This window comes from Mercenaria mercenaria, chromosome 18, assembly GCF_021730395.1.
Source record: "Mercenaria mercenaria strain notata chromosome 18, MADL_Memer_1, whole genome shotgun sequence".
Lineage (NCBI taxonomy): Eukaryota > Metazoa > Mollusca > Bivalvia > Venerida > Veneridae > Mercenaria > Mercenaria mercenaria.
The window spans coordinates 53,085,682-53,107,179 of record NC_069378.1 but is presented as its reverse complement, the minus strand read 5'-3'; the positions used below and the strand labels follow the sequence as shown (position 1 = coordinate 53,107,179).

General features: G+C 34.1%; 2 protein-coding genes across 2 annotated transcripts in view; one reads left to right on the top strand and one right to left on the bottom strand.

The window, feature by feature from the left end:
- LOC128546059 (uncharacterized) overlaps positions 1-21,498 on the bottom strand; it is a 160,238-nt gene that overhangs the window by 79,138 nt on the left and 59,602 nt on the right. The window lies entirely within an intron of this gene.
- LOC123539094 (sushi, von Willebrand factor type A, EGF and pentraxin domain-containing protein 1-like) lies at positions 1,004-12,503 on the top strand. The gene is made up of 6 exons (XM_045323572.2): positions 1,004-1,255; positions 3,326-3,679; positions 4,405-4,514; positions 5,349-5,481; positions 9,136-9,356; positions 12,229-12,503. The coding sequence occupies exons 1-4, from the start codon at positions 1,087-1,089 to the stop codon at positions 5,454-5,456; spliced, it is 741 nt and encodes a 246-aa protein (XP_045179507.2). The 5' UTR covers positions 1,004-1,086; the 3' UTR covers positions 5,457-5,481; positions 9,136-9,356; positions 12,229-12,503.

Here is a 21,498-nt window from a genome sequence, read left to right as displayed (position 1 = left end):
TCTGGGTGTGACATGCGGCACTTTCAACGTTTTCTTGTCGTTATGGACCTTAATTTATGCAAAAAAAATACCAGATAAAAATACTTATAATCTTTTTTAAAGAAAACATGTGACATTGACTTTTCAGCGTGTGAGTCTTAGACTTTTGTGCAAATTCCTTGCATGACAAAGTTAATGACCGGACATAATTTGGTTTTCAATCAGTAAGAAACTGATGTACGACCGCAATGTTAAAATTATCCGCTATTACTGTTTCTGCTTAATCTTTTTTTTTTAGCGCGCCCGCTTATCTCAGTAGGGAGAGCGCAGATCTATAGGTCGCGGGTGTGAGAGTTCAATCCTCGGACGAAGCGCATGTTCTCCGTGACGATTTGATCAAAGAGAGTGTGTCTGAAATCATTCGTCCTCCACATCTGATTCGTGCAGGGAAGTTGGAAGTTCTTGCGGAGAACAGGTTTGTACTGGCATAGAATCCAGGAACGCTGGTTAGGTTAACAGCCCGCAGTTACATAACTGAAATACTGTCGAAAAACGGCGTAAAAACCAAAAGAAAAGACAATCATTGTTTTATCTCTGGCTTGTTACCTTTTAAAACAGCTTTATATTATTAACCCGATTTTAGTTGAAATTATTTTTTTTATGTTCTGATCTTTATATTGTCTAAATCAAGACAGCGTATTCGTTTACTGTAACGTTTGTCTACATACATGCATACATAACAAACACATTGTGTTGTTGACGGAAAACTGAGTGACGATTACAAAACAATCATCATTGAGGAAGGAGGAAAATAAAGGTTAGTGCTAGGTTTAACAGAGGTTCATCTTTTAAAACAAAGATCGGGACTGACTTTGAAGTTTAAACTATTATATTACAAACAAAAACAATGAAGTTAAAAAAATGAACTATGATCTTGAAGTAGGGTTGACGGATGAATTGCCTTTTTGTCGTAAGATATTTTAAGATATTTGTATATATCTCTAGTATTTATATATACATTGAATTGAAAACTTCAAACACTGCTGCTAAATCATTTAATGCTCTCAATTTTATTTAGTAAGTTAAGTAACAAGTTAATCAAGAAAAATGCGCATAATCATTATCTTAATTTTATTTGCGCTTCAAGCGGGTGTTCGTTCTCATGAGAAATCGTGCAAAGAACTTGTATCCGAGGTACTGGAGAAATTGTCTGACATAGAAGAAAAACTTGTACAGCAGGATAAAAAGATTTCATCACTAACAGAGCAGTCTCAAGGTATTGTATGAACTTTAGTATAATTATTATCACTTTTATGCTATATTCATTCACTGGCTATATTGTCTTCTCTACAGTTGTTTGATTTTTTGTTAGTTATATATAAGAAACAGTATATTCCTAACAGTGATTTGTGGTTGAATAAAATCATTGTATGGAGTTCAGAAGCGACGGAATTATATCACGAGGGCACGTGATATTCTAATACGCATCTTAACGACAATGATTTTATTCAAGAGCAACAAATAACTGTCTGAGGCATTTTACTTCGATTCTAGCGCATTTTCAAAGATTATATTTACATCTTTGAAAATATTCACCACATTTTTGCCTTTTGGCGTGGTTTGCTTTTCCAGTGCGCCGCTATGACGTTTGACGATATGACGTAATAGATGTTACCTGCAAACAGCCTTTGAATTCAGACTGCCAATTTCGTTTTCTTTTCTTTTGCAAATTGACAATACCAGAAACAAACTCCGTGAATGCTATCCTCCTGTCAAGCATAATATAATTAAAGCAAGCAGATTTTTCGCAAAATGCTTTCAGTAACGTGTCAGTAAGCAACAGCTTGTATACGCCCAGTTTACTATATGTACTATTTAATATGTACTATTTACTGTATAATAACATCTTTCTGGCGGCGGCATTTAAAAGAAATGTCCATTTACACATGGAAGACAATACGCTCAGAAGCTAAATCTCCCAAAAGAATCAGTTATTTCGACTGACTGAACCCTTACCCTGCTAAACGTCTGTAATGAACTTGTCAATCTTTCAGTGCCATTTACTGTTAACAGGGGTGCTTACCTAAATCACACTGACTGAATGGCCAACAGTGCGATCTTGACCAGACTGCACGGATGGGCAGGCTTATTATGATCTACTCTAAAGACTGAATCAGTCAAATATACGATAAGAGTTACACTTTCTACAGTTAGGTCATTTCTACTTCTTCTCCAACATTGTTGTCATTCATTTCGCTTAAGCTTCGTACTCTTCCAAATACATTTTGTCATTTTTTTCATGAGAATACAATGTAAACAATTATATTTTTTCTTTAAATATACCTTCGGGGATGGACCAAATTACTAATGTTTGATGAACTTATGGTCCGACTCTGTTACTTTTTCTAGAATGTTTTGTATGTGCTCTATATATGTACGTTGTATATGTTGTCATTAAAAGGGAAAGAATAAAATATGTTTAAATGAAATAAGCGTTAAATTTAACAGGGATTTTAATTTTCAAGACTGTTATGTGTTTCTTCCAAATTCTATTTTTACCGCTGGGGTAGACTGTGTAAATTTCGTGTCGTTACTTAACAGTAATATATGTTTGTTTGTTTGAATATTTTTTTTTTTTTTTTTTTTTTTGGTTGGTTTCTTTGCTTGTTTTGATATGGCGCATCTATTTGAAACAACACGCTTGCAGTCACATATATTGAATCTGAACAGATGCAGAGTGGTTGGGATGGGGGGGCGGGGAGGGTAGAGGCGGTGATGGGGGCATTGGACGAGTAAAGAATATATGTTCTTTGGTATGTCAAAAGGTAAACAAATATCGCCGTTTTAACTGTAATTAAAATTTTGCTCGCCTAAAAAGCAGATGACAAAATACACATACAACCTTCAGCAGACTGCTATTAGAAGTCATATTAATATCACAATCATATTAAAATCGTTAAATTAAACAACGAGTACTCTATGTTAAAATAATATCTAATATATAGTATTTACGCACATGGAATAATTAACAGACCCTCTGTATAACACACATAGATCTGCTAACTCAGTGAAAAAGGAAAATCAATTTCAGTAAACTATGTCTTGCGCAGAACTACGACAGCCTGGTGGTGACGTCCCGTTTCACTATTCCTATATGTTTATCTCGAAAACGAGAAATCTGGAGTGAGAATGTCACATTTCTCACTTCTTATATTATAGTTTCTTTACGTCCTATATAGCGTATAATAAGAAATGAGAAATAGGAAACGGAAATATTGAAACGTGAAGGTCACCACCGGGCTGTCATGCAAAACAGGTATGCTTCATAACTTCAACTTTATTTTAGGTCACCTAGTAGACAGTTGTGGGACGCCACCTAATGTTCCAAACGGCAAGATCACAGGAAGAAAAACAAGAGATTCATTTATGGTCGAATGCAACACTGGCTATGAATTGAAGGGAGATAACCCTGTTTTATGCAACTTAAGCGGGAACTGGAATCAGACGCCATCCTGTGAGCCAATCGCTTGTGGAGTTCCGAGAATTCCGAAAAATGGTAGCATATGTAAAATGAAAGGGGATGGCTTCGGGGCGACCACCATAATGGAATGTGAGGAAGGGTTCTATATCAGCGGAAATCCTGTCGTTAGTTGTTCAAGTAATGGAAGGTGGACTCAAGTTCCATCGTGTGAAATCATTGGTAATTACAAAAAGAGTTGTTTTCTGTTAGCAAGATGAATATGTTTATCTAACTATATGTAATCATTAAAGCTACTTTGAATTAAAATGACAATTATGATGATCACTTTGCATGATCGAACCATTTTCACTAATCGGTAATTTATCTCATTTCCGCCAATTTACGGAAAACAACTTGTATTACATGCTTGTCTTCACAAAAATATTGTGGCATATAAAGTCGAAAAGAGCAAATACGCAAGTCTGGGACAAAGTAAAAAGTTACCTTATGATATTAAATAAATTAGCTTTGCATAATCGATTTTATTTTGAAGACAAATACATTGTATTAATTGACTTTAACCCGTATCCTGCTTAATTTCTATACTGAACTTGTCCATCTTTCAATTTGGACGGTACAATTAATTGTTAAAATGGATACTTACAAATAAAGATACTGACTGAATGGCGAACAGTGCAGACCACGGAGGAACAGGCTGATCTTAAGTCTGCAGTGGTCTGTACTCATACTGTGGCCGCAAAGGCTGAATCCCTTGCCACTAGCAGGCTAAGTATTAATAACAGGGAACATTAGTTTGTTGTTTTTTTTTTTTTTTTTTTTTTTTTTTGTGGTCACTTTATCATTGATTTAAGGCTACTGCTTTGATATTAATTTCATGAATTCCGAATTATTTTCCATGAGTGTATAATATATGTGTCGTTTTTTCACATTTTAATCCCTCTTAGCGTCTTGCATCAGTGATAGAGAAATTGATTTTGGATTGAAGAATGTTGCCCTTGGGAAAAAGGTCATCCTAAGTTCAATGAACCACCATACTACACCAGGAAGCCTTATGGTCAGTTATTTAAAATATTCGTTAAATTTTCAAAATGTCATTAGATTTTTATGTCACTTTAGTACATGTAGTAAGAGTATTTCCACACGCTCTGTTACCGTACACATGCTGTTCATTCATTTGTCTTGTTTTGCTTAACAAGCTTTGATAATCGAGGTTTTAAAAAGTGTTTATACTGAAAATAAATAAAATAAAAACATATTTAAGAAACGCTTTAACATGGCGGTGTGTACCACGATCATGTAATGCCAGCTTGGTCATAACCCAGATAGATTTAAATAGCATGGGTACCTGGAGAACGCCACAGCTGTCTTATTTTGGACATTTTTATAACGTGTTGTCAACATAATGTGTTAATGCGAAAATTCATATGCGACTTTAACTAAAATAGTGCTTAAAAGGAAAGCATTTGTTTTACTTCGTTTTTTTCTATTAATAAACCTGTATGCAAAAACAAAGAATCAGTCCCTAGTTTTGAAGGTGAGGGTGGATATATCTGGCTTTTGGGTAACAGTTTGGGCGATAAAGACATAGCCCATTTGCTGACTAAACAGTTATTCGAGAGCAAGATATTTCCTACAACCTTCAGTCATCGAACGATTCTTATATTCTAGCACCAGAGTAAAACACAGGAAATTCGAGCGTACATTTTGGCTCTCAAATATTCAGTTTTCACTTGAATATTACATAATTATCAGAAATCAGTAACTACATTGTTCATTAATGTTTGCTACTTGTTCTGGAATTCGGTACATCCTTAAACGTCGGGTATAGAAAGAGATTCTAACATAGTTAATATCTTTATAACCATATGTATTTTTGTTCCCTATACAGGTGGACGGCAACCGCAGTAGCACCTATCCGTGTGCATGCACAAAGCTAAGCAAAAATCCTTATGCTATTGTAGACTTGCAGGAGGCCTACGACATTTATTTCATGTAGATCGTAAATCGTGGCGACTGTTGTCGTATGTTTATAAGTTTTACAATCTATGGTGTTGTGATCAGGTTTGTAAAGCTCTAAAGTTTCTATTAGATAATATATTTATCGAATTTGGCAATAAAACTTACAGACAAGTAATTGGTATCCCGATGGGAACCAACTGCGCCCCCTCATTGCTGATTTATTCTTATACTGTTATGAACGAGATTTCATGCTTAGTTTATCCACTGAGACACAATTTGAAATTATTGAAGCTTTTAATGGAACCTCAAGGTATCTTGATAATATTTTAATTATGGACAACCAATATTTTTCAGAAATGGTGAAATATATTTACCCTAAAGAGTTACAGCTTAACAAGTTAATACTTCTGATTTAGAAGCGTCATTTCTGGATTTAAATTTAAGAATTGTGAATAATAATCTAGAAACGAAAATATATATGATAAAAGGGACGATTTTAATTTTGAAATTGTCAACTTTCCCCATCTTGATGGAGATGTCCCTCGAGCAACATCATACGGTGTCTATATTTCACAGCTTATTCGTTTTGCAAGAGCTTGCTAAAAGATAGATAATGACAGAAATCTTCATATCACCAAGAAATTGTTACAACAGGGTTACTGTTATCATAAGCTACGGAAAGCTTTTAGTAAATTTTACTACAGATCGTCTGAACTGTTAGAAAAATCCAATACGACCCTTAAAACACTTTCAAACTTGGACTTACACACCCGGAATACTATGGAGATGTAGTTTATGAAATTCGGAAAATTAAACATACCCCTTATTTTAATCATTTGTTTTGTAAAATTGGTTTAAATGTTTATCAAAAGAGGATACGATGCGAAAATCGTGAAGCACAGTGCATGTCTAGTGATTGACCCCTCTACAGTTAATTGCTACGCTTTCCTATTTGATGGTGCGATGACTAATAAAGTGTAGGACTCCATGATGCTTTTCTCCTAAATTCTACATTCAACGGACGGAGGGAGTTGATTTTTGTCTTACAGTTTTCTTAGACGTGCCCTTAAAAGTTAGGCTCTTGTTGCTCTGACTTCAGACAAGTTGTTGAGTACATTTGTGTAATTATACCTTAAATTTACCTTAATTTTATGTCTTGCTTTATTTATCTGTTACTTTTGCACTAATGTTAGAGACTTTCTCAGCGGGGATTTTATTTACATTGTGTTGTTTAACTTGTTGATAATGGGGTAAGTGCGAGGTTGGCATGCCCTAAACGCGTTTAAACCCCCAGTTTCCTTTATTTAGGTTACTGACCGTTCCAAGGCGGTGCCCCTATTTTCAACTGATTGTTTTGTCTGTCTTGTAATGTCTGTTGCGCCTGTTTTCTTGTTTGTTGTAAGCGTTTTTCTCCGCCCCACTCCCCCTGTTGCCCTTTCTTTTCCCTTGCATTTACGCTACTTTTTGTATCCCCTTGCCCTTGACTTTTAGTAAGTTTTCGTGGCTCCCCTTTGTTTTGGCAGCCTAATCCCAAGACGGTACTTGATTGTTTTTCCTACGTGTGTGGGTGCATTTGTATCCTTGTGAGTCTATAACGGTGCCCTACCTTTTTCTTATGTGCTGCTTGCTCGTTTTTGTAAGCTCACCTGAGCAATGCTCAGGTGAGTTTTTCTGATCGCTCGATGTCCGGCGTCTGTCGTCTGTCTGTCTGTCGTCTGTCAACATTTAGCTTGTGTATGCGATAGAGGCTGTATTTTTCAACTGATCTTCATGATATTTGGTCAGAATGATTACCTTGATGAAATCTAGGTCAAGTTCGAAAATGGGTCATCTGGGGTCAAAAACTAGGTTACTAGGTCAAATCAAAGAAAACCTTGTGTATGCGATAGAGGCTGTATTTTTCAATTAATCTTCATGAATTTTGGTCAGAATGATAATCTTGATGAAATCTAGGTCAAGTTTGAAAATGGGTCATCTGGGGTCAAAAACTAGGTCACTAGCTCAAATGAAAGAAAAACCTTGTGTATGCGATAGAGGCTGTATTTTTCAATTAATCTTCATGAATTTTGGTTAAAATGATAATCTTGATAAAATCTAGGTCGAGTTCGAAAATGGGTCATCTGGGGTCAAAAATTAGGTCACTAGGTCAAATCAAAGAAAATGCTTGTATATGCGATAGAGGCTGTATTTTTCGATTGATCTTCCCGAAATTAAGTCAAAATAATAACCTTAATGAAATCTAGGCCGAGATTGAAAATGGGTTATTTTGGATCAAAAAGTAGGTCACTAGGTCAAATCAAAGAAAAACCTTGTGTATGCGATAGATGCTGTATTTTTCAATTGATCTTCATGAAATTTGGTCAGAATGATTGCATTGATAAAATATTTGTCAAGTTTGAATATGGGTCATCTGGAGTCAAAAATTAGGAGGTCACTAGGTCAAATCAAAGAAAAACTTTGTGTATGCAATAGAAGCTGTATTTTTCAACTGATCTTCATGAAATTGGTCAAAATGATTGCCTTGATAAAATCTACGTTGAGTTTGGTTATGGGTCATCTGGGGTCAGAAAGTAGGTCACTAGGTCAAATCAAAGAAACACCTTGTGTGTGATAGAGGCTGTATTTTTCAACTGCTCTTCATGAAATTTTGTCAGAATGATAGCCTTGGTGAAATTTGGGTCAAGTTTGAATATGGATAAGCTGGGTTTAAAAACTAGGTCACTAGGTTAAATAATGGAAAAACCTTGTGTATGCAATAGGGGCTGCATTTTACGCTGGATTTCATAATATTTGTTCAGAATGGTTGCCTTGATGAAATCTAGGTCAAGTTCTAATATGGGTAGTCTGGGGTCAAAAACTAGGTCACTAGATCAAATCAAAGAAGAACCTTCTGTATGTGATAGAGGCTGTATTTTTCAATTGATCTACTTGAAATTTGGTCAGAATGATAGCCTGGATGAACTCTAGCTTAAGTTTGAATATGGGTCATCTGGGATCAAAAACTAGGTCAGATCAAAGAAAATACGTGTTTATACTCAAGATTTTTTGCTCCAATTTTAATAATTGGTCAGAATATTTTTTCCATGAAATCATTAGGTCAAACATGTTTACACTGTTATGGTGTGTTATGGTGTGTTTCTCAGGTGAGCGACCTAGGGCCATCTTGGCCCTCTTGTATGTTATTTAGTTGATCGTAGTTGTGTGATTATCTTTTGTGCATGAGTGTCTGCGCTATTGTGGTTTACGTTGTAGTGCGACAGTTTTTAAAGAATTTGTAAATACGTGTCTCTGGGCCTGTGTTTTTGGTGTTTTGTGCTTCCGGGAAATCTACCCTTACCTATTATCTTTCGTTATGTTGTGCCATCCATTTGACCTTGTTCCTTTTCAACGGGAACAATAATTTATGGCATATTTGATTTCGCTGACAGATAAAGCTACAAATGGTCTCTTTTGTTGAACACATTTTTCACAAAGAAATCTAACTCTTGACAACACATTATTGTAAGCCTTTAAAATTAAGTTGCGTTTTATATGAATTTCATTCATTGGTTACTTGTAGGTATATTCTGTTAAAGATTTATTTAAGGCAAAAAAGGGCCATGACATAGAGTTAGATCTCTATTAAAACTGTATGTTTTATTAATTTTAGTATGAAAATATCTAAATAGCTGAACATGTCTTTATTTCAATATAACTCTTTCGAAACACTTTTACAGCTGAAAGATTACACGACCTGACAGTTTTCATTGGTAATGACACATCTAGACTGGGTCTTGCTGCACGCCATACTGTCCCGATTGATGCGGGCTGTACGCTTAAATTTGACAAGCCTGTCAATGGACGCTATGTAAAACTGCAAATTGAAGCACATGCCGAGGAATATCTCACAATATGCGAGCTAGAAATATACAGTATTTAAATCATTGACATACCAAAGGTAACGAGTCTCGGTAAAACACGTGTCTCCAATGAATTTAGCCTTTCCATAGTCCTACATCGGTTCTTATTCAAAATGATTATTTTAAAAGTACACATACATAATAGGAAAATGGTGCGAAAAATATTTCAGTCGCAAAATGGCTGATTCAAGTAGTTTCAGTTATCTATCTATATTTTATTTATTTATTTATTTGCTCATTTCTCATTAAATTTTGCGCATGATATAATTACGGCGATATAGATTTGTCATTAAAACTTAGGTCATACACCACTACTACTATTCGGAATCTCAGTTTAGCTGATTTTACAGCGTGTTTGTTTGAATGAAAATACGAAATAGTTTTCTTGCATAAAACTGAAGCCCCGAATCTTTCGATTTTTATTCAACACTGACAATATTCTTCAAGAAAATGTAAATTAAAATCATTTAAAATGTGTCCTAGTGTTTGATGCAGACTTGAGAACGTGGATATTTTTTACAAAATATCTTACAGGAGAAACGTTTTATCGACAGTCAAATAGACGTATAGGCGAGAAGAAGGTTTTGACTTTTTATAGAATAATTTCATTATGAGATATGCTTGCTTAAAATAAGGGTATTTGATTGTTTTTATCCTGGTTTCTTGAACACTGAATCATATTGCTTTCTTATCATTAATCGTTAAAACGCGTTATATTTTGTTTTAATAAACTAAAGATTATAGTTCAGCTTATTTAAATCGGTTTAATAATGCTTTCTTTTGTATACAAGAAGTAATATACACTTCTTTAATGCCTTCTCGGTCAATAGTCAAAACTATTTTAAGCCCAAGGTCCGAAGGACTATTTTGACTATTGACCGGCAAGCCATTCAGTAAGTAAGAGTTTTATTACATGACATCAGAAATAAATTTTCATCATGCTTTCTATTTAATTTTTACTTTTGCTCAGTAAGTTTAAGACTACAGACCTTCTATAAGACAATCTATTGACCTGTGATTTATGTGATGAACCGTGAGATCTATTTCTCCTTTTTATTACTTTGTAAGGACACACAAACCTTTGCATAATATATCAAAAGAATATTTTTCAATCCTTTAAGGTGGATGTTTGTTTGAAGTACATGTTAAATATATTGTTACAGATAAATAAAATCTGAAAGGAAGAATACATTGTAATCCAAACGTAAGTCAATGTATTCCATTATTTGGTGAATCAATTCCGAAAAAAATTTCACAGAGACAAAATAAAATGAAAACAGATATATTTTGGAAATCAATTCTATATTACGCTTGAGTAAAATTGAAAAGAAATGCATACGATAATCATTTAAATTATATGCCTTATACCTAAATGAGGACTTAAATGACATCATACATCCAGTCAGTAATGAAAGATATTGACATCTTAAATTTTCAAGATTTTCCTTAAAATTCCTGTTTTTTCATCTGTCAGATTGGCAGTTTTTGTTTGTGGCTTCGTCTTAGACAACGTTCTGTTCCGCATACATCTTGCGGATTTATGTCGGGTCATTTACATAAATGGTCGTGGGCTCATTTGTGTTCGTTCCTTGGCATTTGCCAGCACGTTGTTTGTTTGTTGTTGTTTTTTATGCATAGTATATGTGAACAACATATTATACTTCCGATATCCGGAGTGTAATTTTTGTTTGTTTGTTTGTAACTTGTCCGAATATTTCCACTGAATGGTCAAAGACAGATATTATTCTAGGTAATGAAAAATTTAACATTGCCTTAATGAATATATTACTAAATGCGAAATTTATTATTATCAATGTCGAACTAGAAACATATTTCCAAGCTTTCAGTTGTTCAAAACGCAAATGCTATTGAAACTTGAACATTTTAACGCTAAAAAAGGAAAACAAGTTAAACAAATTCAATGTGAAATGGAGTGATTGTTTATCACTAGACAACTAATCTTTCTTCAGTACAGCTTGTTTCAGAATCTTCCCAGTGCTGCACCACCAAACCCTACTTTGTTTTTGTCCCTTTTCCCCTTTTTTCCCTAAGCTTTCTGGCATAGCCTCTCATGCCGATCTGGTATATTTTATTTTTGTTTTTTATTAAGGTTATAAGAAGTAGGTATTACAAATAAAGAAAGATGAATAACTTTGTTATGATAAGTGTATTATGCTTGTAGGATTTAATTCCCTTTATTTAGCTCAACAGTAGTAATTATACTATGGTATTGCTTTGACCCTTGTTTTGCTTGACACAATTGGTTCTGTCTTTGAGACCAGTGTAGATCTTGATTGGCCTGCACAGCAGTGCAGTCTGATCAAGATCTGCGCTGTTTTCGCCTATCGGTCAGTATTTTTTGTAAACATCCTTTAATCACTCGATGGTACTGTCCGAATTGAAGGACAGAAAAATTCTTTAAAGAAATCTAACATGGCAAGGGTCAGGGCTTTACACAAGTTTTTGGATTATGCAAATTTTACAAATAACTAAATATGTAATCACCTACTTATTGATTATTTCACATATTATATGCTATCTGCTGTAACCTACTTTTGAGAAATAAAAAAAAAAATGTTTATTTTTCAACATGTTTCCGAATTTCCGGAGCAAACAATCATATTTTGACATGTTTTCTGTAATACCTCCATTTTCTAATAAATAGCATCGTGATGGAAATCTTCAGTATTTCTATGGAGCGTATTATTCGAAAGGGAGCAACTCCGTCGTCCTTAATTTACCAATTAACGATTATCTATCCTTCCCCGTCATACTGAAATTAGGTCCATTTTTTATTCTTAAATTTTGTACATCATTCTTCAAAATTCATAGGAAAGGAAAAATTATTTGTAAATTCACCCACCCCCTCCTATATACTTCCTTCTACTGCTGTTTTATATCTAATTTCAGCTTTCATTCTGGCGATATGTACATGAAGGAAAACACTTGATACACTCTCAATGGCATGGCTATTAAGAAACCTGTGCTGATCCTGTTTCATACTGGACACTTGGAAAGACATTCCGTGTTGTTACAGACTGGAAGTTTCCTTTAATTTTAGTTACTACAGTGCTAAATTGAAGCAATGATATTAACTTTAATGATATTATCGTGAGCATCTGCCAGCACGTTGTCTGTTTTTAATTCATAGAATATGTAAATAACATATTATACTTCCAATATTCGGATTGTAATTTTTGTTTTCAACATGTTTCCGAATTTCCGGAGAAAACAATTATATTAATACATTATTTTCGATAATTCCGGAATAAAGTTTCATATTGCATAATATCTCCGATTTTCCGGAATTTATACATACTACAAATGTTTTCTATTCTATTTCCGATTTTTCCGGAATTCTTACTTGTCATATTTCCGATTGTCCGGAATGACAAACTATTTAACAGTTCTAAGCAATGAAAAATAAATGTCAGCACATAAAGATTTACATTTATCTATTAATAATATTTTTAACTGATCGAAAGCTTAATGTTTTCTGTGATACCTCCATTGGAATCTTCTGAATCATTTTCAACGAATTCCGATTTGGTTGGTTAATATGTAATGAAGAAAGTCAAAACATTTGCTGTGGAATGGAATTTCATTAATCAAAATCACAAAATGATCAAACAAAAGTCAAGAAGCATGTTAAAATGATTCAAGTCTTAATTGATTTTTACTTAACTATTCTTATCATCTTATCATTCTTACTAATAGAATAGAATAAGAACAAATTATCTGATCATTTGCATACAATGCAAGAACACAAACTTGAAATTAAGTTAAATTATATTAAGATTAAGTTATTCAAACTCGCCTTTAACTTGACCAGTTATTCAAGCATTCTACTAAACAGAATAACAGTCAAGATTATTGTAATTACGTCCATGCGATTATAGATAGTAAATATTTTGCAACACCTTTGTCCGATACAATGTTCATACTCTAGAAATAATCCACACATCACTGAAAAAATATAGTTATGTCTCCCGCCTTAGCTCGCAAAAGTAATCAGTGCCAAACCGAGTTGTGTACTTCGACAGAGTCAACATTTGCGCAGGAATACTGCAGCCACCAAGTAAATCACATGACGATGGTAATACCATATGTTCTTAAAATGGCAACACGCTTGGTAACACTCGGTAAATTGACATATATGCCACAAAAGAAAGTATTCAACCTATTTACGTTTTGCAATAAGCGATTCGTCAAATTCTTTGACAGCACAGAAAATACTTTCAAATTTTGTATTTTTTCCTTGTCACCTTTTGTTTTGCACTTAATTCCCTGCTGTATATATACTCTTCAATTACGTTCAAATGATCATCATCATTCTTTTTTAATATTAAGGTTCGCAAGAAAGGATGCAAGTGAGCTGTTGAACTCTTTAAGAACATTATCTTTGTCTGTCAGAGTATGCTTCTACGTTGCCCTACTTCTTGAATGACTTCTAAAGCAGCTAGTGCATAAATATTTCTCGCACTCGCATCAATTTCATACTGCATCTACATCTTCAACGTCTCTTATACGCGGATTGCAAGTTTTAACTATATTCCTCGGCATATTTACCTGGTCTTACAGTCTATGGCACATGATTGTTCTATATCCGTCGCTCTTCCCAGGCGGTACTACAAGGGTCACACCTATAGCCGAAGTACTATTCTGAGCTATTATAGACTGATCATTACTTTATAATATTTGCGATCGATTCTTGAGCAGGAATTTTGTCAATTGTGTTTCTGCTTTCCATTTCAATTCATTATCGTGCAACAGAAACTATTTGATAAGTTGAGGATATTTGTTTGTTTCAGTGTAAGATCGAAATATGTTTTACTGAGTGAACACCATATGCAATATTTTCACGAGTGGCACTGCACCAGTAAAAAAAGTAAACAATGGTGGTCATGAGTAAAATATAGTTCGATCTTTCACTAAACAAGTTTCCGTTTCATTTTATGTGCTTAATGGTTTTAATCAAATTACATTCATTCAACTCGCGCAACATCACGTGCATCGCATCATGACGTCTTAATTTCGTGACCTTATGATATCTTTATTGAAAGATTGTCAAAAAGTTCTATGAAGTTTCCCATTTTCTTTTATATTTTATGTCAGATTTGTTTAGATAAGGCTGATATGACTGTTATTATTATTATTATTATTATTATTATTATTATTGTCGTTATTGTTACTGCTGTTATTCTTATTAAGTGCAACGCCATTGAATATGTTATTGTATAAAAATAGGAGTTTAATCAAATTATTCAGTTTCATTTTCAGAAGTTTTCCGATTTCTTTAACATTGTATCACGTTGGAGCACATCTAATGTTCGTTCAGGTATCGATATACTTAAATCTTTACGGAAGTATATTTTACAAGGAACTTCCAGTTATTGGTTCTTTAGCATTCAAGTTAAGTTCCGTACTTGTGAAAAATAAAATTGATATTTTCACTGTTTGAAACAGTGAAAAGTCATTTTGCTGGTTCGCCTCGGCCAGACAGTATTTTGATAGGATTTAACTATCAAAAGTACTTTAAACGCCGAACATCTCCAATGCCTCGCTCCAAGATTTTTCCTTCAGTTATAAAGAGCAAGCTAGCAACCTTAAACAAAATGTCAGTTCGTTTATGAAATGTGGCCAATCGAAAGCGCGCTTACAAAAGCCATAGTGCCCGACTAGGCCGCGGTCATTTTTAATGAGCAAAAAAAGCTAAATGACACGCAAAGGATCAATCTGTCGCAATAGAAGATTGCATTAATTGCTTCTCCCTAACTGCAGAAATACCTTTACAATTTTGTCTAACTGAGCCAGCTGAGCACTTAGAAGATTGCTTATTTGAAACGAATGCCATCAGGATATCCTAACACTGTAAATATTCAAGGACGGGTTACAATAGGGTTATTACAACAGCAGCGCGATCTGGAATGCTGTACTCGGCTTGAGTGGATTTTGCCAGATCGGATCTCACGAGGCGCGCATGCACCGAGTGTGATCCGTCCTTATTTATCCACGAGAGCCGAATACAAATCCCAGATCTAGCTGATGTTCTAATGACCCATTTATTATATACCTCCATCTTTTTTTGTTTCTTTGTTTGTTTGTTCTTTTTTGTTTTTGTTTTGTATTTTTTTCTCTCTCTCTTTTTTTTGGGGGGTGGGGAGGGGGGGGGTGGGGTTGGAGGGGGGGGGGGGGTTGTAATCGAACGAAATCTTAAAAGTTTTTTGGTCTAAAATGATCGATGTTTTTGTGTGCGCAATTTATATAACTATGTCAGTTAATGCATGTTGATGAATGTAGTACGGCAACATACAATACTGAAGGTACAATACGGGATTTTGGAAGGTACAATATTGGATACTTTTCAGCCTGTTCGTATTTTTTGGTGAAATGCAAGCAGTATTTTTTGACAAAATTCATTAGATATATGATAAATGTTTTCAGTATATACCTATATAAATTCTTTCAAAATTACTGCTTGTATTTCATGGGTAAATATTAACAGAAAAAATCCGTATTGTACCTTTTGTATTTTATGTTGCCGGAATATTTTCGTTTAATATGCATGGCCCAGTTCTACAAACAGCGCACACAAAACCTTTATTCACTTTTATTTTAATATCGACAATGAAGAATTTGATAACAGAACCACAAGTAAAAGGTGTAGGTTTATAATAAAAGCGCTATTACAACAATAGCTAGATCTGGGACTATGTATTCGGCTGTCTGTGGATTTTGCAGGAACGAATCACACTCGCGCCTCGTCAGAGCTGATATTATAACTTGCAAAATCCACTAGAGCCGAAAACAGCGTCCCATATCGAGCTACTATTATAATAACTAAATTATATTCATTTTTAGGCAGAATGGTTCAGGTTGCTTATTTGGTGGTAATAATGAGTGATGACAAAATTTATATCGGGACTATGTGGACACTTCTCTAATACTGAGGTAGTACTATACATGTTCATAGATCCCTTTGTAACAGCATATCAGTTTGGGCTTTATACCTGCCCTCTCATAACGAGAGCTAAGCGAGATACTTCCTTCCTTTTATAAAAGTTACACTTGTCTTTCAATGATCAATTTCGGTGACATGTAAGTGTTAAAAGTAGTCAAAACTACAAAAACTTTTTAAAACAAGTCACTTTATTTTTAACCAACGTTTCGGCTACATTAGCCTTCTTCAGGGTTCAAAATAAACATAACAAAGGAATTGACGTCAAAGTCAAACGGCGTCGATGACGACAACCTCAAAATTTAACAAAGAATTTGGCGTAAAAATCATAAACAGCATCGTAGTATGATACATAAATGCAGGTGAAAAAAATGCAGTATAAGTGCAATGATTAAGGAAAGGCACCAGTAAAAACTGATTATGGTATACATACACACATCAGTAATATATACGTATATAACAAGTAATTTAGAAAGGCATTCATACAGAATTTTTGAATTCATTTCTTGTGGAGACACAGTGCCCAAACGATACATCAAGGAAGTCTCTTTTAAAAGCCTTTTTTTCCAAGGATTAGTTTCTTTATCAATTGGCATAAAAGAGAAATCCTCTATAGTATGTCCTTGAGAATTAAAATGTTCAGAAACATTAGTAGTAGTTTCTGGATAATGATTGATATCAAATCTATGACTATTCATTCTTTGTGAACATTGCTGATGCGTTTGTCCAACATACTGTTGCAAACTTTATTACATGTTATTAAGTAAATAACATTAGTTGAACTGCATGACAGATCATGTCTAACATTATAACAAGATGAATTGGTGGAACTAGAAAATGAATTATCTCCATTAATAGTTAAACAGTGTTAACAGCGATGTCTATAACATTTACTTACACTACCATTTATGTCTTTCTTGTTCAGCTTAGAATGAATTAAAACATCTTGAATATTCTTGGGTCTTTTGTAAGCAACAATAGGTTTATAGTCATATAATTGTCTAACACTCTCTTGTTGAGAATACTTAAGATTCCAATATTAGTTTATTACTTTACCAATATTAGGCAAAGATGGATTGTAGGTACATACAAAAGGAATGACTTTATCCGTATTTTTGTTATTACTGATGTGTATGTATTCCATAATCAGTTTTTACTGGTGCCTTTCCTTAATCACTGAAAAACATAAAAAAGACTCTATAAACCAGTTATTTTACCTCGATCTAGTTTTATATATTGTTATCAATTTGAAAACAAAGCTCCTTACAATTTTCAAGAAGAAAATGAAAAAGTCCTTCAACTTATTTTGCAATTCACAATACACAACCTGAACCCTGAAATTAAATCTTAATGTCGTATCTTCATGAACTTATCCTATTATCAATTTCAACACGCCTCAGGATGACTATTATATTGCATATTTTTGTCATATTGTCTTGTGCTTACGCATTCAACACAATATCAATATACAAAATAATTGTAAACGATTTTAAAATTCTATATTATATTGTTTTTTGTATGTCTTTAACGATGCGTTAGTTTTAAACAGTAATAACTGCCGCTTATGATAAAGATTGTAGATAACGCTATGTTTTCATGGACCAACAACTACGAATCAAGTGCAAAAATGAAGCACATTGTTTACCTCACAAAAGCAAGATTTTAACACATTCCGTGCGGTAAATGCGGAAAATTTTAAAAGCGACTCTGGATTTATTGTTTTGGTAGATTTGCCGAACAAAGCAGATTGCCATTTTTTTAAAACTATCACAAACATTTTATCTATACTAGTGAATGTCTGTGCGCATTATCAAAAACTCTCTTGATGCGGTACTGGTCTGTACTGGTTCTTCCCAGGAAAGACGGCTGCTATACACCGGGCACGTAAAAGAATTAGCTGTCTATTCGCAAGGAGCTAGGATATGTTAGCCGGACAAGTCTGTATCTAACAGGATTTCTCTCTATCTGTTCTGGGGTTTTTATCTCTGTCCCTTTTGTCAGATCGCTCTGAGTGGCTGTATTTGCTATTTGTAAGGCGCATTTGAACGTGTTTATCGTGAAAAGGGCGCTATATAAATCTGTTATAATAATAATAATTATAATTGCGATTCAGAAGGCCTTGATCGACAAGCAAATTAGTACATTAGTGAACACAAGATATTGAATAATTTTTTCGATGCATTTTCTTTTTTTCTTCTTTTTGTATAATTTTGGTGTGACCTACAGATAGAATTGACATTTTTAGATCGTTCTGAAATTTCTGTTACAATTTGAGCTTTTGATAAAGATATTTATACAATGTTGAGGGGTTTTCTTTAAATTATGTGGTATTTCTTGCATACCAGACAGGGATTTCCGGTATCTTTACCGGTGCTGGACTGGAAAAATCCATCTTACACCACCCCGGGGTGTAAGATGACTCACGTGCTGTAAATGACGTATTACGAACTACATATATGTAGATTATTTATGTAGTAATATATATTTTATTTAAAAACGGAATAAAAATTCAATACCTTCACAGTTCCTATTGGTTCCTGATAGTATATTTCTCGATTCAAATCACGTAATTTTATCAAAAATTCATAACGTTACGCTGCAATTGATAAAACAAAACCGGAACTAAACATTGTTATTTGTTCTGAAACGTCATGACGTCTTTCTGTTTACGGACGTTGGTTTCCCGCGCTTTGTTTAAATACACTGCCATATGAAATAGTTCTAAAAAGAAAGCCGTTCGATTGATTGTATTTTTATTATTATTTCTTGAAATCGGTATGCAAGAAAAAGATTCTGTCACTGGTTATAGGTGCAGATGGCAATATCCGGCTCTCGGGAAACTGTCTAGGCGGTAACTCGACAAGGAGCCTCGTTACCGCCTAAACAGTTACCCTCGAGGCCGGCTATTCCCATCTGCACCTACATGTACAACCAGTGAAAGAATCTTATAATATAAATGCATCTGAAAGTATTCTACATTTACGGAAAGGGGCCTCCGTGACCGAGTGGTTAAGGTCGCTGACTTCAAATCACTTGCCCCTCATCGATGTGGGTTCGAGCCTCACTCGGGGCGTTGAATTCTTCATGTGAGGAAGCCATCCAGCTGGCTTACGGAAGGTCGGTGGTTCTATCCAGGTGCCTGCTCGTGATGAAATAATGCACGGAGGGGCACCTGGGGTCTTCCTCTACCATTAAAGCTGGAAAGTCGCCATATGACCTATCATGTGTCGGTGCGAAGTTAAATTAAAAAAAGTACATTTACTGAAACACATCCAAATCAATAACCTCGGTCTATATCAGCTTTTCCAAATCGATACATTCTCGTATGGATCACACAAACGGGCAATAATTTTCTTCTTCTTCAGCCTATCGTAAATACAAGAAAAACAAGTCCATGGTAATGGACATATCAACGGGACGTCGGACGCTTAAATTACGACTTTTTCAACTTTTCTCGACTCAGAGGAATATGCATACCGCAATTTTAAAGAGAAAATAAGTCCTCAATATACATGTAGATCAAAATCTCTGAATATTATGCTGAATCTGAACTCGGTATATCAGCTTGAAGAAACAAAAATGCAATTTATTTTATGTTCTTCAATAAAATACTGAAATTTGTCAGTAAAATAAAACGATATTTTTCAAACAGTGAAAATATTATTTTATTTTTCACTGGTACGGAACTACACTTGAATGCAAAAGAATATGAAATATAGATAATAGAAAAGTACTTTAAAATATTATACTTCAGTAAAGATATTGATGTATAGAAATACTAACAGGATCATAGATATATACATGTATACATTCTATTATAATAATAAAATGTAAAAGAAATAAGGAAACGTAGATTCCTAGAAGAACTATTTACAGGTTTTCTACAAAGATATCATGACGTCGCGACATTATGGCGTCATGATGCGATGCACGTGACGTTGCGCGGACAAACTGGATACAATTTGGTTAAAACCATTAAAATACAAAAAATAAAAAAGGGAATTTGTTCGTTTCTGTATAAAACGGAAATATATTTCACTCGTGAACACCATATTTTACATTTTCACTCGTAGCTGCTAAACTGAAGCGCACAACCTTAGGATGGCAATCAATTTTTTATACAATTTTGCCAGGCATAAGAATGTTTTTGACAACATAGAAAATGGTAGCAGATGACCTTCAGCTTTCTCGGAAGTAAAGAAAATGATAGGTTTATAGAGATTTTTGGAACTTCGTCAACATCGTTCAAAAAGATCCTTTTTTATTTTCTCTAAAAGTGTCGGTATATGCCTCGGATGTCAGATTTTTCAGTATTGAGAGATGCTGACCTAAACATTTCAGAAATATTTTCAAAATGAATTTCGTGTAATAAATGTTGATTCTACGGAAGAATGAAAGAGCCATCAGACTCTCATACGTTTTATCACGTTACGATCGCAGAAAGCATATCGCTTATCTCGCACTAATAAGACTTTAACAAAAACAAAACGTAAGAAAAATACAGGAAATATTGCCGGCGATTCTGGTTCGTTGTTCTAGAAGACTTGCAGAGATAATTATCAGTACTTACTTTTAACACTTTCATTTCATTTGTTTAGCAACAAGTTTACGTACTAACTAAGTTACGCAACGTAAATGCAATTCCAAAAGCCTTGGCCGATAAGCAAATTAGATATATTTGTGCACGCCATGTGAACTGTCATAAATCAATGGAATGATTTTTTCGGCGCTTTTGGTGTGACATTCAAATAGAATTTTAATCTTTATGTTCTGAAAAATTAGATTCTTACGTATATGATATATTTCATAAGAATTCCCAATAATTGACTGTTCATATTTGAACACTTTCAAGGCTGGATCCATACAAAAGAAAAGTACATTTGATAATTTCCTAAAAATCACAAGATATCTTTCACTGTTTTATTACAATATTCCATTGAAAACAAAAACATGTAAATAAATATTTTCACTTTCATGTAATTTTATATCGTTGTCATAGTGAACTTTTACCTTAAACTCTTAATCATCCGTGTTTTTTAAATACTTATCAATTCATTCTGCAGTAATTAGTATACTTGAGTTGAAATATATTTTCTTATCAAACAATCCGACACTTACGTATACTAACAATTGTATTTAAACACTTTTATGTTATTCTTTTCTACGGCTCCAATATTTCCACTGCTTATGTAAAGATATTGTTCGGCAAAGTTAAAACACAT

Excerpts from the sequence above, each read along its gene's own strand:
- LOC123539094 (XM_045323572.2), top strand. The coding sequence starts at position 1,087 with ATGCGCATAATCATTATCTTAATTTTATTTGCGCTTCAAGCGGGTGTT. Across the intron at positions 1,256-3,325 it reads ACTAACAGAGCAGTCTCAAG|GTCACCTAGTAGACAGTTGT; the intron begins GTATTGTATGAA and ends ACTTTATTTTAG. Across the intron at positions 4,515-5,348 it reads CTACACCAGGAAGCCTTATG|GTGGACGGCAACCGCAGTAG; the intron begins GTCAGTTATTTA and ends TTCCCTATACAG.